The sequence below is a fragment of the Apteryx mantelli genome, chromosome 27 (assembly GCF_036417845.1).
Source record: "Apteryx mantelli isolate bAptMan1 chromosome 27, bAptMan1.hap1, whole genome shotgun sequence".
Classification (NCBI taxonomy): domain Eukaryota; kingdom Metazoa; phylum Chordata; class Aves; order Apterygiformes; family Apterygidae; genus Apteryx; species Apteryx mantelli.
The window spans coordinates 4,737,051-4,756,651 of record NC_090004.1 but is presented as its reverse complement, the minus strand read 5'-3'; the positions used below and the strand labels follow the sequence as shown (position 1 = coordinate 4,756,651).

The window sequence follows — 19,601 nt, the reverse complement described above, 5'->3', positions numbered from 1 at the left end:
AAGGAGGAAACTAACTCACAGCTGCAGGGACTGAGTCACTGGCCACAGGAGCCTGCAGAAGCGGCTGGTGTGCACCAGTGACATTTCCTGTATTTGAGTTGTGCTCGGCCCAACTGCAGTCAGAGGGGCTCCGGTGAAGCTGAGCTGTTCCAGGAAGTGCTCTGGGCATCCTGCCCCTTTCCAGGGCTAACTACTCCTTTGAAATTTAATGGAAGTGGAAACTGCAACTAAATAAGTGCTTCTTGGGAGTCTTTAATGAGGGCTGAGTGGCGGCGTGTGCTGTGTCTCTGCTGAAAGGGAACCTGCCAGAAGGTGCTGCCTTGCGCAAGTGGGAGTGTTGTCAGCTGGGAGTCAAGTGGGAACTTGTCATAGCTGAAACAGGAAGAATGTGCTGGGAAAGGGGCCCACAGAGCACAGCCCCGGCCCATGGGAGAGGGAGGGAGACGTTTTACTGGGGATTCGGCAAAGAAGAGCCGAAGGGATTATGCTCTTCTCCAATGACATGGTGTCCTGTTGCAGCAGTGTAGCTCCCAGATGCAGCAGGCTGTTGAGGGAGGAAGGGCAGCCCAGTTCAGCGCTGTTGTGTGCTGGCTCGGTGTGGCTGTGGGCTGTGAGCCTCATCCCCACTGGATCTGGGGGCTGTCCGAGGGAAGGAGTTGTTCACGTACAGGAAACCCAGTAGCAGGATCTCCTAGCTGAAATGAGTCTGGCTCAGTCCCAGCATTACAATGGCTTGAGGCCTTGTGGTTTAGCTTCACCAGTGAACATATAACTGAGCCTGTTTCTCCCCTGGTGTAAGTGCAGTTGAAATCTCTGGGGAGCAGCTGTGTGCTGAAAGCAGACTGACCCTGGCTGTTTGTCTGTCCTGCCCAGATACTATTGCTGCTAGAGAATCCCAGAGCCCGCTAAGTAATTGCCTGGTACCGGTATAAAGCTAGCAGCCTTCCCTGAGCAGAGATCAGTCTATATAACCTTCAACAGAGGTGAGCAGCTAGGCTTCTGGTTTGAGCTCCACCTGACAGAAATGCCCACCTGTCTCGGGGGAAAAAAACCTGCCCGCAAGGCAGCAGGACTGGGCCTGGCACATGGCACCTCTGCTGAAGAAAGAGGCCAAACTGGTGCCTCGGAGCTCTTCTCGCTGTCCCAGGTAACAGTGCTATGAAACTAAATCTAGAAAGACAACACTCTCCTCTCTGTTCCCAGCTCAGAGGGAGGTTATAATTTAGCTAACAGTGCAAGGCAACTCCTTCCTCTTGCAGAGACCAGCCCAGTCCCGACAGGAGGAGCAGCTGGAATGGCAACCGTCTTGCTAGAAGCTGTTGAGCTGTTTGCAGCCCTGTCCCCCCTTGTTGGAAGGGGTCTTTTCCCGCAGCAGCAAGGAGGCATTAGGGATCAGGCCACAGTCCTGCAGGCTCTGGGAGTTGTCCATGTACACCCTCTGGGGAAAGGTACTGATGATCTCATATGACTCGGAGTCTCCACCCCTAGGAAAGAACAGCACAATTTTTCCTCTCACAGGATCCCCCAAGGTTTTGCTCCGATGCTCTAGCTAATCCAGCTGCAGTTATGTAAGAGCAGAGGGAGAGACTGTTTTACAAGCACAGGCCAAGCAGAAAAAGGGCTTCTTGTCCTAACTGCAAACAATGAGGCACAGAGCAGCCGTTTCAGCCTGCACAGCTGCAGCAGCGAAGGACACTTACATCCCAACAGTGGTGAGCTCACCATGGGCCTCAAACTGAGGCCATGGCCACAGGCCACAACAGGAGTGGGGCAAGGGGGAGAGCAAATGGGTCCCCTCAGATGCCTAGAACTGCCCCCAAAAGGATTTGAGAGTCCCTTGGGCAGCATTGAGTGCACTGGGAGATAGTTGGCTGAGCCAAGGATGGTTTGTTCCACAGCTGATCTGTCACCCAAGTTGAAGGCTGCAGCTTAGCCCCCGGGCTGTGCAAACACCTTGGGGAACAGTGGCAATAGTCAAGTGACTGCTGCTGAGCAGCTGGAAGGAAGTGCTAGAAGGCAGTGATGGACCCAGGTGAGATGGGACTTTTGAGAGGACAAGAGAGACGTATCTCTGCTGATATGTCAATTTTTGGCAGAGGTGGGATGTTAAATGCTCTGAACTAAGAGTCTGACCCTGACTATTTCCTAGAGAGCACCTCTGGTATTAAGAGGAGCCAAAAGAGGAGAGGATGCCTGGTACCTCCTGGCATCTGGGACTGTAACCCTGAGCCCTGCTCGGCTTGTGTTGATCTGCTTGAAACACAGCTCCAGGGCCTGGAGCAGCAGCTGCGTAACCTTCCCTGGGGCTTGACAAACTGGGGTAGAGAGCCCAGAGGGAAGGAGGTCCTAGGCCTACCTGGTGTGGGTGAGGTGTTGGCGCAGGTCCCCTATGGTTTCTGTGAAGAGCATCTTTACAATGTATGTCTGCTCCCCGGTCTCAGATTTGATCCGGAGAGTGCAGATATCTGGGGCAGGAGGCTCAGCCTCTTCAGCTGTCTTCACCCTGGAGGTCAGAAAACCTTGTTAGCTGAGGAGCAAGGACTCTGCCACCAGCAGATCGCAAGCTTTATGCAGTGGGCAGGGTCGGACAGATTCTGACATGCCAGGGCGATCCGAATAAATGGGGAGAAGCTGAAACAGGGTCAGCATGGCCCTGTCTCACTGCAGGCAAATGGACCGACCCACAGACCAAGCTGCTACTTTGCTGTCACTGCTTGAAAGAGTTTTGCAAAGAAGGTTGCTGACCTTTTTTTGCTTTTTTATTTTAGATCAGGGCTGCTTGGCAAGTACTTTGCTCTACTTTTTTGATTAAAATTAATCTGCTTGGGGTTTTTTCATTAGCTATTTGGGTCCTATCTTGCCCAGAAGACTCTGAGTGGAAAAGTGCTGTTAGTGTGACCTTCTGCTTGCTCATCAGTTTCCTGGAGGGATTCTCTTATTTAGCATGATGACAAACAGCTAAATGGCTTCTTAGATGGTTTCAAACTCTTAGCCTTTGGCTTGCTGTTATGAAAAGTATTTAAGCTATAAGTAAGTAACATTTTGAACAACAGAAGTCTTTGTTAAAGATGTAAATGACGGCAAGCTCACCACAAAAAATTCAGCGGTCTTCCCCAAAAGACCCAACTTGGTCTGCTTTTTATTTCTAAGGCGGAAGATAAAAGGAGCAAAAAGAGGCAAGTCTATTTATTCCCTCAGCTCAACCCCCTGAAGAAGCTTGCAGTGACAAAACAGGAGGAGGACAAGAGCCCAGTGTGGTAGAGATGGAGGGGCTGTGCCTGTACCTCTTCAGGGCAGCCAGCCTAGGTGTCTCCACTTGGATCACTTCACTGCTCTGCACCCCATCGGAGCCCTGAAAGCAAACAGGTGAGCATCAGCCACTGCCAGCTCTGCACAGAGACAAAGCAGTGCCAAAAAAGCCCAGGAGTGGGTGACAAAGTGCCACGTGTCCTCTAGTGGAGCCTCTTTGGGGAGGAGGAGGTTATGCAGAGCTGAGTGAGGCCCGAGGAGGAGGTGCATGGTGCTGCACAGGGCGCTGAGCCCCGGGAACCGCAGCCAGCCTTGCGTTGTGGACCTGCGCAGGGCCTGCTTGTACCTGCAGCGTTGCTCTGATTGAGTCTCGGACATCGATCACTTGTCCTCCACGGATCAAGGACTTGGGGAGTTTGTTCAGAAACTGCTCCAGTGAGAGTTTGGGACCTGTCAGAGCAGAGGGGAAATGTGTCCATGTGACACCTTTTTGACAAACAGTTTTCCATCAGAATATGCTGATCTGGTGAAACAAGAGACCCGAATAGCCAACAGGGAGAGCTCTAACCTCCTCTAGCTATGCCGAGACTGGTTCTTCTCGGTCTCCACTGTTGAAGCTGTCCCACTGTCTGGCCCACTGAATGTTTCATTGTCAACATAAGCAGCAAGTGACTGTGCAGCCTGTTTATTACAGCACACAGCTGGGACGAGCAACTGGCAGGAACCTAGTTAGCCCTGCTCTGAATGGGGAAAACTGGTGAAACTATGGCAATTCTTACAAACTTGGAAAACTTTTCATCTTGTGAGGGTGTATTTGTAGGTATCAGTTCCTTTCTGTGTGGTGTCACTGAGCAATTACTTTTTACCATTTAGATAAAAGAAACATTTAGCACAGCTTCCATTTATGAATGTCCCTGAGATCAGTAAGCGAGTAGTGTAGTAATTATATATATAGGATGATGACATTGTTGCTGATGACTAACGCAACTGTACAGATTATTTGGTTATACATGCACAAAACTAATACTATTTTCAGTCTATATGACTGAATGTATTTGGCTTTCCAAACAATGACAGTATCTGACAGGTACTGCTTAAGCAGACTGCTGGAATCTAGAAGCAAAATGAGGAATCTGTGGCCTGACCTTATATACCATATCCTCTCATGAAAGTTTGAAGAGGAACCATGCTGGTTTTGGAATAGTTAAGATGGGTCTGCTTACAGATGTCTGCCTTTACAGATGGAACTTGTACAGGAACCAAAAGGGTGTTTGCAAGCTACCCTCCCCCATGTCTGCATGGTTCCCTTGACATCCTTGGATGCTGTTGACATGGGCGAAGCTAGAAGGAGCAGGGTCTTTCAGAGTGGTGGTGGGAGGTGGGGAGTGTCAAGCGTGTTTTGGGAAACCTGCTGATCTTATGGTCTTTTATGACTTGTCATGTCTCTTTCTTTAGAAAGATTTAGTGATAAAAAGGACACCTGTGTGCTGGCTGGCTCACAGCTCTTGAAGCAACACTGGGGCTACAAGTGGAGGGTTTTGACCCAGAAATATTGTCTTGCTGAGACCCTACACATTCATTTCTTGCTAGCTGGACCACCCTGGTAAGGTTTTTATTTTCCTTCTTGGGAGTCAGCTGTGATTTTCCAGGCGGGTTTAAGAATTTACCTGGGATCTCAGTGGTTTCCTGCACCTCACTTGATTTTGAATGGCCAACCACTTGGCCATGGCCAGGAAAACTCCTTGGAAGGCGTCTCTCCTGAAATACCACGTCCCGCTTGTCAGTGACCTGTTGAATTAAGGCTGTCTGCTGTAAGCAAATCTGACTGCTGCCCCAAACCAGTTCTCACTGCATCAGAGCACAATAAAACAGAGGAAGAACAACCAAGAGCTGTAAACCCCAAATGAAACTGAGAGAGCTGGTTCCTGTGAAGTTGGTCCACTTGTCAAAACTCAGTGAAATATGTTTTCAGCTCCTACAGGCTCTCAAACAAAGTAAATTCTGGCTGCTTCCTGAAGTCCAGAACTCATTGATGGCCTATGCAGACCCCCAGAGTGGTCATTCATCCATCTCAACAGGCACAGGAAAGCTGCCCCCTCTCTACATCAGGAAACTGCAAGAAATGTGCTTGGGCCTGACCTTCCCTCTGTGTCTCACTTTCCACACTTGAAAGTGCTCTCCAGGTGGAAGGTAATGTGAAAGCAGGTTGGGGGTGAAGAGGGATTTGCTGCCAGACTCACACCGCAGTTAGGCTAAGCCAGTGCTGCAGGAGAAGAGATGAGAGCCGCGGGGACTGCCAGACAGCTCTCACAAACCAAGAAAGGAAGTGTGCTAGTCTGAGGCCCCCAGCAGTGTGGGAGAGGTGTACAAATAGGGACAGTCTTTCTGTTTGGGTTCTGTTTATGTCGCTTTTACACCTGACTGTCCAAATCAGAGTTGGATGAACTCTGTGTCTGTATTTACCCCAGCCTACAGGACTGTTCTATGGCTTCTAGTCCTGGCCAGCTGCGCAGGGCTTAGAGCAAACCACAGATCCAACAGCCTTGCAACAGTCCTTCCTCTCCCACCTGCCTTTCCAACCACCACACCTACCATCTCAGCTTGGCTGAAGTAATATTTGCCTATGCAGTTGTGGCCTGCATTCTTCATGGCAGTAGATGAGTGTACCCCTCTGGCTGTGCCTGCTGTTTCAGATGCATTTGAAGACCTAGATTATAGTCCTCTGAGGCTCCTTCTCCTTGCCTGCTTACTGCCTGAAAACAAGGCTTTTCTTTCTTTCTTTTTTTTTTTTTGGTAATTTCTGAGAAATCAAAAACTGGAGCCCAAAAGGACCTCAAGTGGCCAAAGGCAATTAGATTATGGAAAAATCAACTTTTCCTACTTCCTTGTGAGACATTTGTCTGATCTGTTACAAAAGCTTTCCCAGGGGAACTGCTTGAGAAGTTTTTTCTCCTTGTTGTTACACAGCTACTCAGATGCTGCACATGTTGCTTCTCTTCTACAAAGCCTGTTACGCTTTCAGAAGTCTTGTTCCGAGCCACGATTCACCGAGGCAGAGAAACGGTTCAGTCCCAATGCACAAATACTCACTTATTTCCTGTAACGGCTCTAGCAGGTGTTGTTTCTAGCCACCCTTTTCCCAAGACACACGTGCAGGGAACTTAGCTGCTTATAAGCTGTGTTCAGAAACCGCAGACTTAATTTGCTGTGGGGAGGATCCGGCAGATTGGTGACAGTGGAAGAAATCTGAGCACTTTTCTAAGGGAGCCAAGAGAGCAATTTCTTTCAAAAAGCTGATGAGTAGAGCTTTGCACTGCCTACCTGTAAAGGAATGCCATTGGGGTAGCGTGTCTGCAACTCTGAAGGGAAATAGCCATCCATGATATCCTGCAGGCATTGCTGAAACAAAACATAAGAGCCTCATTGCCGTTCCTCAGACTTTGCGTTTGTCTCATGACTAATATATTCCTCCTGAGCTGCTCCTATTTGTGTTACTGCAGTGGAGAAAAGTCTGCATCGAAGACCCAGATTCCCCATCTCTAAAAGTTACTGTACAAGCAGGTAATAGTTTTTAAAGGCATCATGGGAGCATAAGGGCGAGGCTGGGAGGTCTCAGTGCTGCTCCTTTTTATGACTGGGATGAGCTCACAAGCCCTATCCTTATTGCGTTCCCTTTCCTGAGACTTGGGGGAGGAATACCATGATGGCTGTAAGTTGAGTTCCCCTACAAACCTCTCCATACCTGGGTAGATGGCTTCTCATAGGGCCGAAAGGGTCCATTGCACATGACGATCCCGTTTTGATACAGTGTAAGAGGGAGGGATTCTGGCTGCCTCAGCCGAGCACCCCCGGGTGTGTGCTTGATTTGAGAAATGCCTTCCCCAGCCAGTGCATTCAAATCCTTCACGTTTTCCAAAATTAAGTCGAAATCGATCTGGTGTTTTGAAGCAACTGCTTCACCTGTGGCAGAAGGAGCTGAGTTATGAGGGGGAGGAGATGCCAACTAAGCATTTTTCACCTCTGTGTGGACGTATTCAAGGTGCATGTATTTGAATCCTAATATTTTTGGGCTGTCTGTGCTGCCTCTCCATGTTTCACCTTCCACATGTTTGCAAAACGTGGTGCAACAGCATTGCTGTGGTGCTGTGCTGCCAGGTTTACATGGGTGTGTGCAAAACCACAAGGGCAGGGCAGCAGGGAAACAGCCCACTTGTTAAAAGCTGATGTTAATTCCGCTGTCAGCTAAAGCCACAGCTAGCTGTTCTGTGACCGCGTTCAGATCCTTGTGTGTGCTTTGTTGTAATTTAATGAGTGTTGTCCCTCAACGTGATGCTGCAAAATGCACAGAGGGAGTAACTTATTGTCTAAACTGGGTAAATGGACCAGGCCAGACTTGCTGAGGAAATGCCAGTGTAAACACAGCTGGCTGCCTGCTCCGAGCCACCAGCAGATGTTTCTCTCAAAAGCAACTCCCTCTCACTGGGGTAGTTTCGGTGCATGTGGAGAGTGGTAAGGTGAAGTGGTAAAAGTGTTGTGATGACACAGAAGAATGAAATGAGAGCAGAGATGCAGGCAGAGGTGGGGCCTGGGGCCTTTGATATTTTTCCGTTCTGCTTTTCAAAGATCTGGTAAAGAAAAAAAGGCCTATATAAGAGGAAAAAAAAATCTGTTAAGGGGTAAATGAACTGAAAATCATGAAAATTATTTCTGCTACTTTCCCCATCTTATCTCTTCCTGCATCTAAGAGGGAAGAAATAACTAGCCAGTATTTGCACAGTGTTCAGGAGGCAGCATTGGCTGTAGAGCCCAAGTATTATTGTTTTTTTTTCCATTAGCATTTCCTAGGAAGCTATTGCCAAATAGCCTTGGGCCCCATACAGCACAATCAGGTCCCAATTAAACCACTCACATGGCTGTTGGGAGGAAAGGCAAACAATACTCCCTGATGGATCCAGACAATGTGGGTAAGTTACTACAGCTACTATATACACAAAGCATCTGATTTCATTTTCCACCCATTTTACGTCAGTCCTATTAGAGCAGAATCAAGCCTCAAACATTTAGGGTACATCAACTCTTCAGGAAACAGCTGCTATGAGGGTATTCTTCCAAATGGTTGAGCCACCAGGTTTTCTCCTCTTCCCCCAAATGGTGTTTATAAAATATATGCATATAAAATATCAACATTTGGCCTGGCCTAGCTTCTGTTATATTGTTCCATGTCTCTTTCCCTGAGGTGGGCTGATGCGAAGACCCCAGCACAAGACCACAAGTTCTGATGACCTGCTTATCTTCTCTAGGAAATATTGTACCTTCTCTAAGCATACAGTGAGAGCTAGGACAACCGCTTCAGCAAAGAGCACTGGTGCTTTACCTGGCTTCCAGAGACTCCTTGCTGGCAGCTTTTCTTCATCCTTGAACGATTCTAAATCTTCCAGCTGTTCATGACTTTCTCCAACCCAAATCAGACCATAGTCACTTAGAAACCGCTGTGTAAAGAAGAGGAGAACACAAGTCAGTATTGTAGGCCCCGAGCCTCAGAAACTAGAACTGGAAGCTTGAGTGTATGCAGCTGTGACTGTGGCATGCAGAAGGGGAGGTGAAAGTGAAGGTTTCTCATGGGTTATTTGGCCCTGTCAGACAACCTCACTGACAGAGCAGAAAAAGTAGCAGGCTAAAGGCAGAATGAAACTATCTTTAGCGATATAGCAGTCTCCCAAGGCTCTGGTAGCTGCAAAGACTACAGCCCTAGGAATCAAAATGATAAGACTCAGAGGAGGCACAGACATTTGTGTATAAAAACTACTACCACCCTGTAGCTCCCATCCAACCTGCTTTTTCTTTTCAGAGGGGGGAGGTGAAGATTTGTGACCATTAAACCAGCAGCTTGACAAGAACCAAGCAACCTGAGGACTGAAAGAACCTCAAGCCAAAGGTGCAGATAGTTTGGGGTAAGCAAAACAAGAGTCTCACCTCCATCTCCCAGACCTGGGTCTGTAGCTGAAGGCACCTCATCTCCAGTTCCTCTGCTCTGGATGAGTCAGGAGCATCTGATAGGGAAGATGATTGTTTTTTTTTCTATGCACAGCCTTAAAGAAGAGCTGCAGATAACCTATGTATGTCATGCAGCCCCCAGCAGCCTGCCTGCACTGTAAATGAACTTGAGCTCATAAGCCACAGGAGCTGAACATGAGCTCTATGTGCTGTCCCTGACAATTCAACACGCAACCTTTGAGAAAGATGTGGACAGACTAAAAGATATTTGTCAGTGATAATGGTGAGGTCTTATGCTGCAGGAAGCTGATGTGAGTGACGCTGTTAGCAGTTACACAATGTGGATTGCTTGGATTACTTGGTCTTAAGGAACCTATTCAAAAATCAGCAGGCATCCCCTGACACTGGATCCATAAAGCCAGGCTGAATGGTTGGAACAATATATGATGAGGTACAAAACCCGTTTGTCATTTGACAGGCATATTCTTGTTCTCTGCTAAGGAAATAGAGAATTCACCATAGCTTTGTGCTAATAAGGTAGCTCAGCCATCATAGGAAATGTGTCCGGGTTCAGCTGGAGAGGGTTATTGGATTCCAGAGAACTGAGTGAGGGGCAAGAGCTGCAGAGTGACTCACTCAAGGCTGGATTCAATTTGGAGCTAGGCTGTCGTACAGGACAAGTGAACCTGGACCTGTAAGAACTCTTTGAGACTCCAAGCAGAACTTTGGTTTTGCTTAGCTGTGAGTAGCCCTGTTTTTCCAGACTGTTTAAATTCTACGTTGTTTATCGTTCTTTTCTCTGACTGCTATCAGGTACCTGTGCGGTTGTTCTAGGCTCATGGAAACTTAGTAACTCATAGAAAATGGGTCAGGAAATAATGTATTGCGCTGCACCAGAAAAGCAGAGTAACAGATGCACGTATGAAGTGAGGATCTGCCTCGGTAAACGGCAGCGTGTGTGTGTAACTGATTTAAGGCAAGGGCAGGTCAGAAGTCCTAGGGAAGGTCTCCTGGTACTGCAAGAGAGCAGGTTTGGAGCTCTGTGGCTCTCTCACAGGTAGGAGTAGGGTGCCAAGGGCAGAGCAATTTTTACCTTCTCCTTTCTGAAGGGTCTTCATCTTCCCCTCAAGTTCAGCAATCTTCCTGTCCTTCAGGACCAGAACAAACAATGACCATGTTTAGCTCCTCTACTTTCAGTACCATAAGGTACAGTCTGCATAATTGGTCCTGGCTGAGTGAGTCAGTGGTACACATACTCTCACCACACTCAGAGACAGATTATAAAGACTGTTATCTTCTCAGAGATATCTTAATTAGGCTCAAATGAGGGGTGGGATATAATTACACTGCTCCAAGAATAGATAAGGGACATGCTGACCTATCTACCCCCTCCTTGCCCATCTGTGCAAGAGCTGTAGCTCATGCCCTTACACTTCCTGCTCAGGCACAGTTCACAGTCTGACCTGCAGTAAGTGACAAATCTAGAAACTGAACCATTATCTCTGGGGTCATAACTTTAAAAAACACTATTTATTCTAAACTTCAGTTAGGTGAAGAGGCCTGTTGTGGGATGACCTTGTCATCTGAGGAGCTGCTGTTTCAGAAAGCAAAAGAAAGAAAAGTCTGAAGCCAAACAGCTACCGATATTAGGGGATGAGTGCTGAGATTCATTTCTTAAAGCCGTAACAGGATCAGCATAACAGGGTCCGTCATGTCCCCCACCCCAAGGACAGATAATGACTGCTCTGTTGCTTTGCAATGGGTCGTTTCTGTAGTTAACAGAGCAGACTACAGATTAACTTGTTTTTGCCTAAACTAGGTCTGAGTAGGTATATTGCTACTGCGGCTTGAACTGTTAAAATAGGGCACAGAACAGGCTCTGTAAGGGCCAGGATTTTTACCTTCAGTTGGATTTCCTGTGCTTGTTTCTTTACTTTTTGTTCCAACAGAGCAATTTTTTGCATCATGGAGGACATGAGCTCCATGTCAGTGGGAGCTGCACCTGAAAGCACAAATACAGTATGTTACCTCTCTAAAATGGCAATCGGTATCGCAGGCTTATTTTCACTATAGGGCATCTTATGCTCAATGTGTTGCAGTATTTTCTGAGTGGAAAACTCCACACAAGAATTTTGTGTTCTGCCACAGCAGGTAGGGCAAGGGGTCCTTTGTGGGTACTGTGTATAAATCCCTTGGCTCCCAGCTGAGGAGATAGCTGTGTCACCAACAGCACACTGTGTAAGATGCTGCTGTACATAAGAGGAGGACCACGTAAACCAGCCCTGGCCCGGGGTGTTGAGGCCACCCACTGTCACTGAGAAACTATGATGGCTCGGTTTCCCCTAATCTTTGAGAGATATTACCCTGCATATTCTTTTTCAGCGTTGTCCCTGTTGAGCAAGAAGGTAGACTGCTTTGCACTGGATTCTTTGTCCTAGGAGAGAGGCTGTCATCTTCTGAAAAGAGGCACAAAAAGCATGAAAGAAAGAAAACAGGTCAGCATTTTGGGTACAACTTTACTGATATCAGGTAAAGAACACGTAGGAGTTGTGCTGAGAAAAACAGAGGGCAGGGGAAAATAGAGAGGCCCAGGCCACTCCCTCTCAAAATAACCCAACTCTCAAAACAACAAGTGGATGAGGGTGCTCATTTTACAACACAGGACCCAAGGGAGGGTACAATATAAGCAGCTGGGAAGAGTGAATACAAAATAGGGCTGCCAAACAGAGATGATGATGCTAGTTTAGAGCATTCTGCATTGCACAGTGAGGAAGACCAGTGGTAACTTTGAGCAGTTTTAACAAAACAGTACAACAGTCTGAGATTAACTCTTGTGGACCTCTCAGAAGCAGCAAATTTCACCAAGAGGGGAAAGAGTTTTTGCTTTAAGATCAAGAAATAGGAAAGATATGGCTTAAAATGGAACTGTAAAACTAGACGAACCTAGATGAAACTAGATGAAGTGTTCTAGGGCTTGCCGAGGATGTGGAAACCATTTGTAACTTATCTGATTTTGGACACATGTAGGAGAGAGAAAATAGAGGACAGGAAGAGAGCTACAATTGCCAACATGTGCAAAACACGTAGGATGGTAAGAAAAGCCTTACCAGTGGGAGCAATGTCCTCAGATAGCTCTGTCCTTTTTCTAAAAATAAGAGGAGAGAATGTATAAAAACAATGGGCAGATTAATTAACTGTTGGGAGATTTGCTTGATGGGCAAATTTTCAAAATGTAATTGCAGACTGTCCAAAAAAGCCCAAACTGTACATTTTCTCATTGGTCCATCTTCCCCGTCCGTATTGCCTGCTTTCTGGGCTGGGTGGGTTCATACATAAACAACTAAATCTGTGCCTTGTAGCAGCAGTTAAAATCCTTGAGCTGCAATATGTGTTAACTGTCTGAGAACCGAGAAAGGTGAAAATGATGCTATGCAGCCAGTGTTAACTGCTTCAGTCTAGGAAAAGGTGAAGGTGATATCACTTGCAATATCACTGTAGTTGCATTAAGCAACACTTACCTGCTTACAACCGGGAAAACGCAAACATGATACGGACCTGTGCTAGACATGACTGTCCAATGTTCCTGGTACCAGCTGGGGACCATTGTGGGCCAGAATGCAACAGAATTAGAAATTTGGGGAATTTTATTCTAGCCAGTATTGTTACTGAGACTGTTACAGTTAGGCACAGCACTAAACTGCAGTGCCCCATTCTGCAAAACCAAAATGACTTCCAACTAAGAATAAATACCTCTATATTGATTGAGATCATGGAAAGCTGATAGCAATCAACTTTTTGAAGCATCATAGACAAAAAGAGACTCAAATTAATGGCCATAATTTATATCATACAGCATATGCAATACAGCAGGTGGGGTGACAATCTGCTGGTCTCAGCATAATTATCATTTGATTATAGCACTAGAAGAACCAGCTGGTATCAAATAAACTGAAACAACAAGACTCAGGAACGAAGGAGAAGTGTTAATTTGATTTACCTTGGAGTGCAGAGCTGCAGCAGGACTCTAGTGTGCTTTCTCAGGGAGGGAAGAGGAGAAGTCGTGATTTAAATGTTAGACAGCCTCAGACTCTGGGGAACAAAGACAGTGTTACGTTCCCGAGATGTGCGAGGGATGGAGGGTGCCGTGTCAAGGGAGGCAAAACGCAGGGGAGCAGGTACAATTCGGCGTAGCTGGCTGCCACCCGCCCGCAAGGGTCCCTTCAGGGCAGCTCAGAGCATGTCCTTTCACCCTGCCCAAAGCCGGGAGCCGGTCACAGCCCCCAGGCCCAGCGGGGCCAGGACCAGGGATGGATGGGTATGGGTGTGCGTGTGTGTGCGTGTGTGTGCGTGTGTGTGTTACGGGGGGGGGGGGGGTCGCAGTGTGTATGCAAGGGGCACACTGTGGGCTGGGGGGGGTCCTGTCTATGGAAGGGGGCATCACTGGGGGGGCACCCCACTGGGTGGTACAGGGAGGGCTTCGGGGGGGGCACACTGTGTGTGGGGGGACCTCACATTGTGTATGGGGGGGGCCACACCTTGTGTGTGTTTAGGGGGGAGGCACACCGTTGTGGGGGCCCCCCCCCCCTTCGCGCAGCACTCACCCCCCACTCGCAGGCACGGCGACACCGTCTTGTTTACATGCGGTTGCCGCGGCGACGCGAGCCGCGGCGATTGGCTCAGCCCCGGTCACGTGGTGTCCCGCGGCCGCCTGAGGACTACATGTCCCAGCATGCACCGCTCCAACCCCTCCGTGGAGCGACCCCCACCCCTCCGCCCGGCGGCGGGTGGGAAGCGGGACCGTTGGGAAATGGCCGTTGGGTCCCCGCGAGCGGCGGGGGCGCCTGGGCGGCCGGCGGGGGAGGCGGCGCCGCCCGAGGTCCCTCACGCCGGCCGGGCCCCGAAGGCCGCCTTTTCGTCTCTCTGCCCCCCAAATCGACCCCTGGAGCGGTGTTTTCCAACCTCTTTTCATTTAACGGCACTTCCAACGTTTTCCAGGGCGAGACGCGGTGCAGCGAGTGCTGCTCTGCCACTCCGCGCTCCGGGGCAGCTGGCCTCGTTAGCTTGAGAGGAGCCGAGCACGTCCATTTTTAGCACCTTTTATGGCACGTTAGCCCTGCACAAGAGACTTTTGTTTTGACACTTCCGTCAGCTGCAAAAATGAACTAAATTAGGTGAAGCTTGGCTGCCGCTTTCGGAAGAGCCTTCAGGTCTCGGCTCTGCATCTGCTGGCAGTGGGCTCTCTGCGACGCGAAGCACTTCACAAAAACAAACAAAAAAGACAGCAGGTGTATTTCATGCCTGTGTATGGCGTGTTTCAGTAGATTTACTTATTTCACACTCTCTTAAAAAGATTATAGTCAGATCCCTTTTGTTTCCTGCTGCTGCAGTCGAGCGGGTGGAGGAGCTTGGAGGTCCGTTGTGAGGAAGCAGCTGCCTGGGGCTTGGCAAGCAGGCATTAGCCCTATCTCCTGGCGATATTTCTCCGTCACGTTTTAGATATGCCACCCTCGGGGTGATAGCAGCAGCTCGGCTGAGCGCCGACAGTTTGTGAGGTGGTAAATCTTTTCCACCTAGAGCAGGCACCGCGTAAATATTTTGTAGATGTTTTAATTAGAGGTGAGGTTGAACAAGGCCGGGATGGGACCACGCAGTCTCGTAACCCCAATTGGAGCTGGCAACTTGGGTCTGTCTTTTGTCCCGACTTGCAGGGAAAGAGGCTCATTACGAGGGCAAGGCAGGGCCCTCACTGAAACGTTGGCTGATTTGCAAACCTTCCCTGTGAACCGTGACCTTTTTTCCCCACATGTAACCACTATTAGTCCCACACGGGCAGGAGGGACAGCACCGCGAGCCCCCCCAGCGAGAAGCAACCTGTGGGGATTCATGCTGCAGGGGCAGTGGTGGCGTTATGTGATGTGGCAAAGGCAGGGCACCGGGCTCGCGGCGTTTGCTTGGTGCCGCTGCCCCAGGACCTCCCGCTCTGGGCTCCCGCATGCCGAACACCTGCAGACAAAATGACGGCAACCTTGGGGATGTGGAGAGGAAGGGAGGCCATGCTAGGAACGGGCTGGGAAGCAGGAGCTGGTCTTGTGCCCGGCGATGGAGATGGACAGCTCCGGGAAGAGACACCCAAAGGGTCTCCGGCACAGCTCTGCAGCCGCCGGCATCCCTGTGCAGCCCTTTGCACCAGCCCCTCGGCTTAGCCGGGGGAAATCGCCCCGGTGGGGTGAGAGCCGGCGGGCGCTGCTGCGGGACGTGGTCTCTGGGTTTGGGTCTGGAGGCCCGTTGGCACAGATGAGAGCAAGGGCGGAGGGCCGGCAGGCGTGCTCGGAGGCAACAGTGTGGGGCAGGAAGGGCTGCGGTGTGATTGGTGAGACGGAGCTGCAGCTCCTGTGCTTAAAGCCTTGACTGCAATCGCCACGAGCAGATGAGGAAGCATCGCGGCACGCTTCGCGCCCAGGACGCCGAGCCCCGACGATGCAGCCCATCCAGCGTGCCTGCCTGCTCCTCCTGCTCACTCTGCTTGCCCTCTGCTTGGTAAGAGAAACCCACGGCTTGGGGAAGCCCGGGGACCCCCAAAAGCTGGGGGGGGGGGGCAGCTGGATCTGTCCCTCGGGTGCACCTGCAGTCAGGGGACTGCAGGGTTTGGCAAGTGGGAGAATTTCTGCCCACAGCCAGAAAGCAGAGCATCTTACTTGCTATTTGACTTTAACCTTGGCTGTCTCATAAGAAGCTTTGCACTGTGGTCTGTAAGGTTTAAATAGTTCTGTCTGGGTTTTTTTAAGCTTTTTTTATTTGCCAGCAGTATGCATCTCTGTAACCTCCGCACTTCCCAGCTCGCTACCCCGTCTTGCAGCATCTCTGGCCTGTGCAAGGTGCGGGGATGCCTGCGGGGGCTGCGTGCTTCCTCCTGCCTCTCCCTGCTGAAGGTTATTTTTCTTTCCCTGCTGGGAGGCTTGATGGTGGCTTGATTTGAACTCGCTCCCAGCACCGCGCTGGTCGAGGCCAGATCTCTCCTTGGGTGAGGACCGTTTTGTGGGAGTTGGTTATGTGTGTGTCTGTGTTTTCAGGGAGGGTGATGCTATTCAGAGCAGCTCCTGCAACTATTTTTCTACAGCTTGTTCCCAGATCATCTGGGGCTTGTGTCAGTCACAAACACAACAGGTGATGTGACCTGTTGCAGGCTCTACTGGATGCATTTACATGGCGGGAGTCTCACTCTGTGTCTGGGCAAACCCACCAGCTGCAGCCAAAAGTGCTTGCAGTGAAAGAGTGCCTGTGAGTGGGCAGAGCAGCGTGCAGGGACCCCATCATCGTCCCCGGTCCGGCCCCAGGGGACTGAGCGGGCCAAGTAGCAGTGCAAACAAGTGCAGGTGCGCAGGCAGATGGCATCCCGCTTCCAGCAGATGAGGCAGCGCTTGTCGCCGTGGTGCGCCATTCACAGGTGTAACTTACTGCTGCCTTCCTCAAAATCTCATTAATCCCCAGGAAGGACCAAACACCTGGAGAAGAGTTTATGCACAGCTAGGGCACGAAGAATTCAAGTAAATGCTTTAATTTGGAAGGAAAGGTCTTTAGAGAGGGAAGGAAGCTGCCCTGAAGTTACCATCCAGGCGATCTTGCTGTTTCATGTCGATGGCTGCAATGTTTCTGCTTGCAGCAACTGTTGGGTCCCTCTGGCCTGGCCCCAACCACTTCCCTGCCAGTGCCAAAAGCTGCTCCAACCGCCACTGCCCTGCGGTGCCTCAGGGAAGGAGGGGGTGTCTCTCCTCCTTCCTTTCTTTTCCCACACGAGGGGGTTACCAGCCCTGTGTCTCCATCCCACATCCTCCGTCATGGGGTTCGCAAGCCCCCACATCCCCATGTGCTTCCTCAGAGCAGTCTGGAGGGGCGGAGATGTCTGCTTTCCTTCTGCCCCCCACAGTTTCTACAGGCACCTGGCTAGAAACAAGGGAACAACGCGAGGAGAGAGCTTGTTTTGCGTCCTCCTTTGGGAAAATCCAGAAGCAGCTGGTGATTTCTGTATGACACAAAGGAGAAAGCCAGGGGAGAGGAGGATGCCTCATCTCCCAGCGGGGAAGGGGGGAGCATTGGCACAGGGATGCCCCTAGGCTCCTTTGGGCAGTCATTTCTACCTAATTTGCTCCTCAGGACGCCTGCGGAGCAAGGCTGGGCAGGGGCAAGAGGCTGTTTTGGGGCTAGCATGGTTCATGCTCCCTGCCCAAGCATCTTGGCAGGAGCTGGAGATATGTCACAGCGGGGTCAGACCCTCCTCGGGGCCCACGCAATGCTGGGCCAGGGCCCTGTCCCCAAAGAGGGGCTGTTGTGGTGGCATAAAGCCCCTGGGCTGAGTAGAGGCCAGGTGAGGGGTCCTGGGGGGGGGGGGGTCCACCCCACGCTGCCCTCCAGCCCAGTTTTGAGCAGTGCCCGACTCTCCTGTTTGCTCTTCCAGACCCTCAGCTGGGCGGGCGTCGTCACTAAGCAGCCCATGACCACCCACAGCAGCCATTCGACCAGCCTGGCCACCCCATGCTGCAGCCCGGCCTTCGTCTCCCTCGCGCTGGGCCTGGCTGCAGCTTTCCTCCTCCGAATGTGCTGAGCCTCAGGGCCGACGGCACCCAAGCACCCTGGCCTCCCAGTCCGCCCCGCAGAGAGACCCCCCCAGGACGGTGGCCCTGGGCCCTCCTTGGACACTTGCAGCGAGGACCGGCCAGCATGACGCCATCGCTCCCGCCTGCAAGTCCCTCTCCCCAGCCAGCCGGCTGCTCCATGCTCGCTCTCCCAGCCCCACGCGGGCCCTCCAGCCCATCGCGCCGCGCTCCAGCTCCCCTCACCCCAGGGTGCTGGCGCTGGCCAAAGGCAGCCGCCCTGGCAGGACAGACCGATGCCACAGCGATGCTTTTGCAACGCGATGGCGAAGCTGCCCCGGCCCAGGGAGCAGGCGTGCTGCCGCGGCTTTGAGAAATAAAACAGCATAGCAGCTGTGGCTCTGCCTCATCTGTGCCGGAGACGCTAAGCTTAACACGGGCGACGAGAAATGCCCGCGGGGCCCCGTGGGTGTCTGACGAGGCCAGGGCGCCTGGTGCCCCGTTTGCAGGGCGAGCAAGGGGGTGCCACCACACCGGCGGCAAGGGGAGGGCGGCCGGGGCTGGCACGTCCCCTCGTGTCACCGGGCACGCGGAGGCGCTCGCGGCCGCCTCGGTCCCTGCGGTGCGGGGCGGGTCCCGGCCCACGCCAGCGAAACGGAAACCCGTCGGTGCTCAAAGGGGCCCGCGGCACGCGAGAGGCCCAGGCCGCCTAACCGGGCTGGGGTTTCCTGTCAGGAAGCGCCTGGTGCCGCCTTCACCGCAGCGCCGGCCTCGGCTGAGGGCAAGGGACCCGCTGTGCCCTCCCGGCCTCGGAGCCAACCGGCTGGGGGTCACCGCGGGCTCCCTGACTGCCACCCCCCAGTGCCGGAGGGAGCCGGGGCTGCCGGGGCCCGCCCGGACCCGGGATGGGGCACAGGGCACCGCTCACGGGACCCCGAGCCCGGCCGCAGGCGGCGGCTACCCGCCGGCTCCACGGCCCCCGGCGCTCGGGCCGCGGCTGCGGCACCGCCCCGCCCCGCGCAGCGCCCCCTGCGGGCCGGGCGGACCCATCCTCCCTCCCCGCGCAGCTGCGGACCAATGGCACGGCAGGGCTCGTGCTCCCCACCAATCCGGTGCTGCCACCTGACTGCTCCTGGCCTATCCCGGCCAGCCGCTCCCGGGGGCGGGGTATATAAGGCCGGGCACGGGGGCAGTCCTGCGTCCTAGCTGTGCTCCATGTGCGTGTCTAGCTGCGTTTGCAGAATACAGGAGCATCAAGCGTCGTGTGTTTGTCCCACCAAGGACACAGAGGGGACGCAGGCACTGTGGCTGCCTGTGGTGATGCCACCCCTGCCTGCGCTGAGTGCGCATGCCTTCCTGCCAGGACTGAAGCCTCCTGCCCTCAGTATGAACGTGATAGCTGTCTGGCCCCGTCGTTTGCCAAAGCAAGTTCAGCCGAAGGGGTGAGCTGGCCTGGAGCCCCTCCTGTCAGTGCCGTGATGTGGGAGCAACTCCCAGGGCTGCTGGTTTCACGCTCTGTGCTGTGGTGCTACCCTGAAGCCTTGTCATCCTCCAGACCCAGCATTACCCTGAACTGTTCTGGTGCCTCCTGGAGCAGGGGATGGAAATGCAGCCCTGCCTGTTGCTGCTGCCTCCATGCGGTGGTTTGGACTCTAGCCAGCAGAAGTGCTCCTGCCCTAGCGCTGCAGAAGTGATGTGAGCACATCTGAGCTCAACTCCCTGGTGCAGCGTGCTCTGCTCTCCTGTGATGTGGTTATGTGTCCTCAGTGC

At 51.9% G+C, this 19,601-nt stretch overlaps 1 protein-coding gene and 1 long non-coding RNA gene across 2 annotated transcripts; one reads left to right on the top strand and one right to left on the bottom strand.

Annotated features, from left to right (window-relative positions):
* Positions 1-1,226: 1,226 nt before the first annotated feature.
* Positions 1,227-12,847, bottom strand: UBXN11 (UBX domain protein 11). The gene is given in 15 exon segments (XM_013941282.2): positions 1,227-1,366; positions 1,369-1,484; positions 2,357-2,503; positions 3,285-3,352; positions 3,596-3,699; positions 4,917-5,037; positions 6,571-6,648; positions 6,992-7,209; positions 8,624-8,738; positions 9,223-9,299; positions 10,337-10,391; positions 11,145-11,245; positions 11,607-11,699; positions 12,351-12,388; positions 12,762-12,847. Coding segments are annotated over 15 exon segments (1,557 nt in total).
* A 2,741-nt stretch (positions 12,848-15,588) lies between these two features.
* LOC136994291 (uncharacterized) lies at positions 15,589-18,229 on the top strand. Its single transcript, XR_010886441.1, has 2 exons — positions 15,589-15,780; positions 17,696-18,229. It is a non-coding gene; the product is annotated as an uncharacterized lncRNA (long non-coding RNA).
* The last annotated feature ends 1,372 nt before the right edge of the window (positions 18,230-19,601 follow it).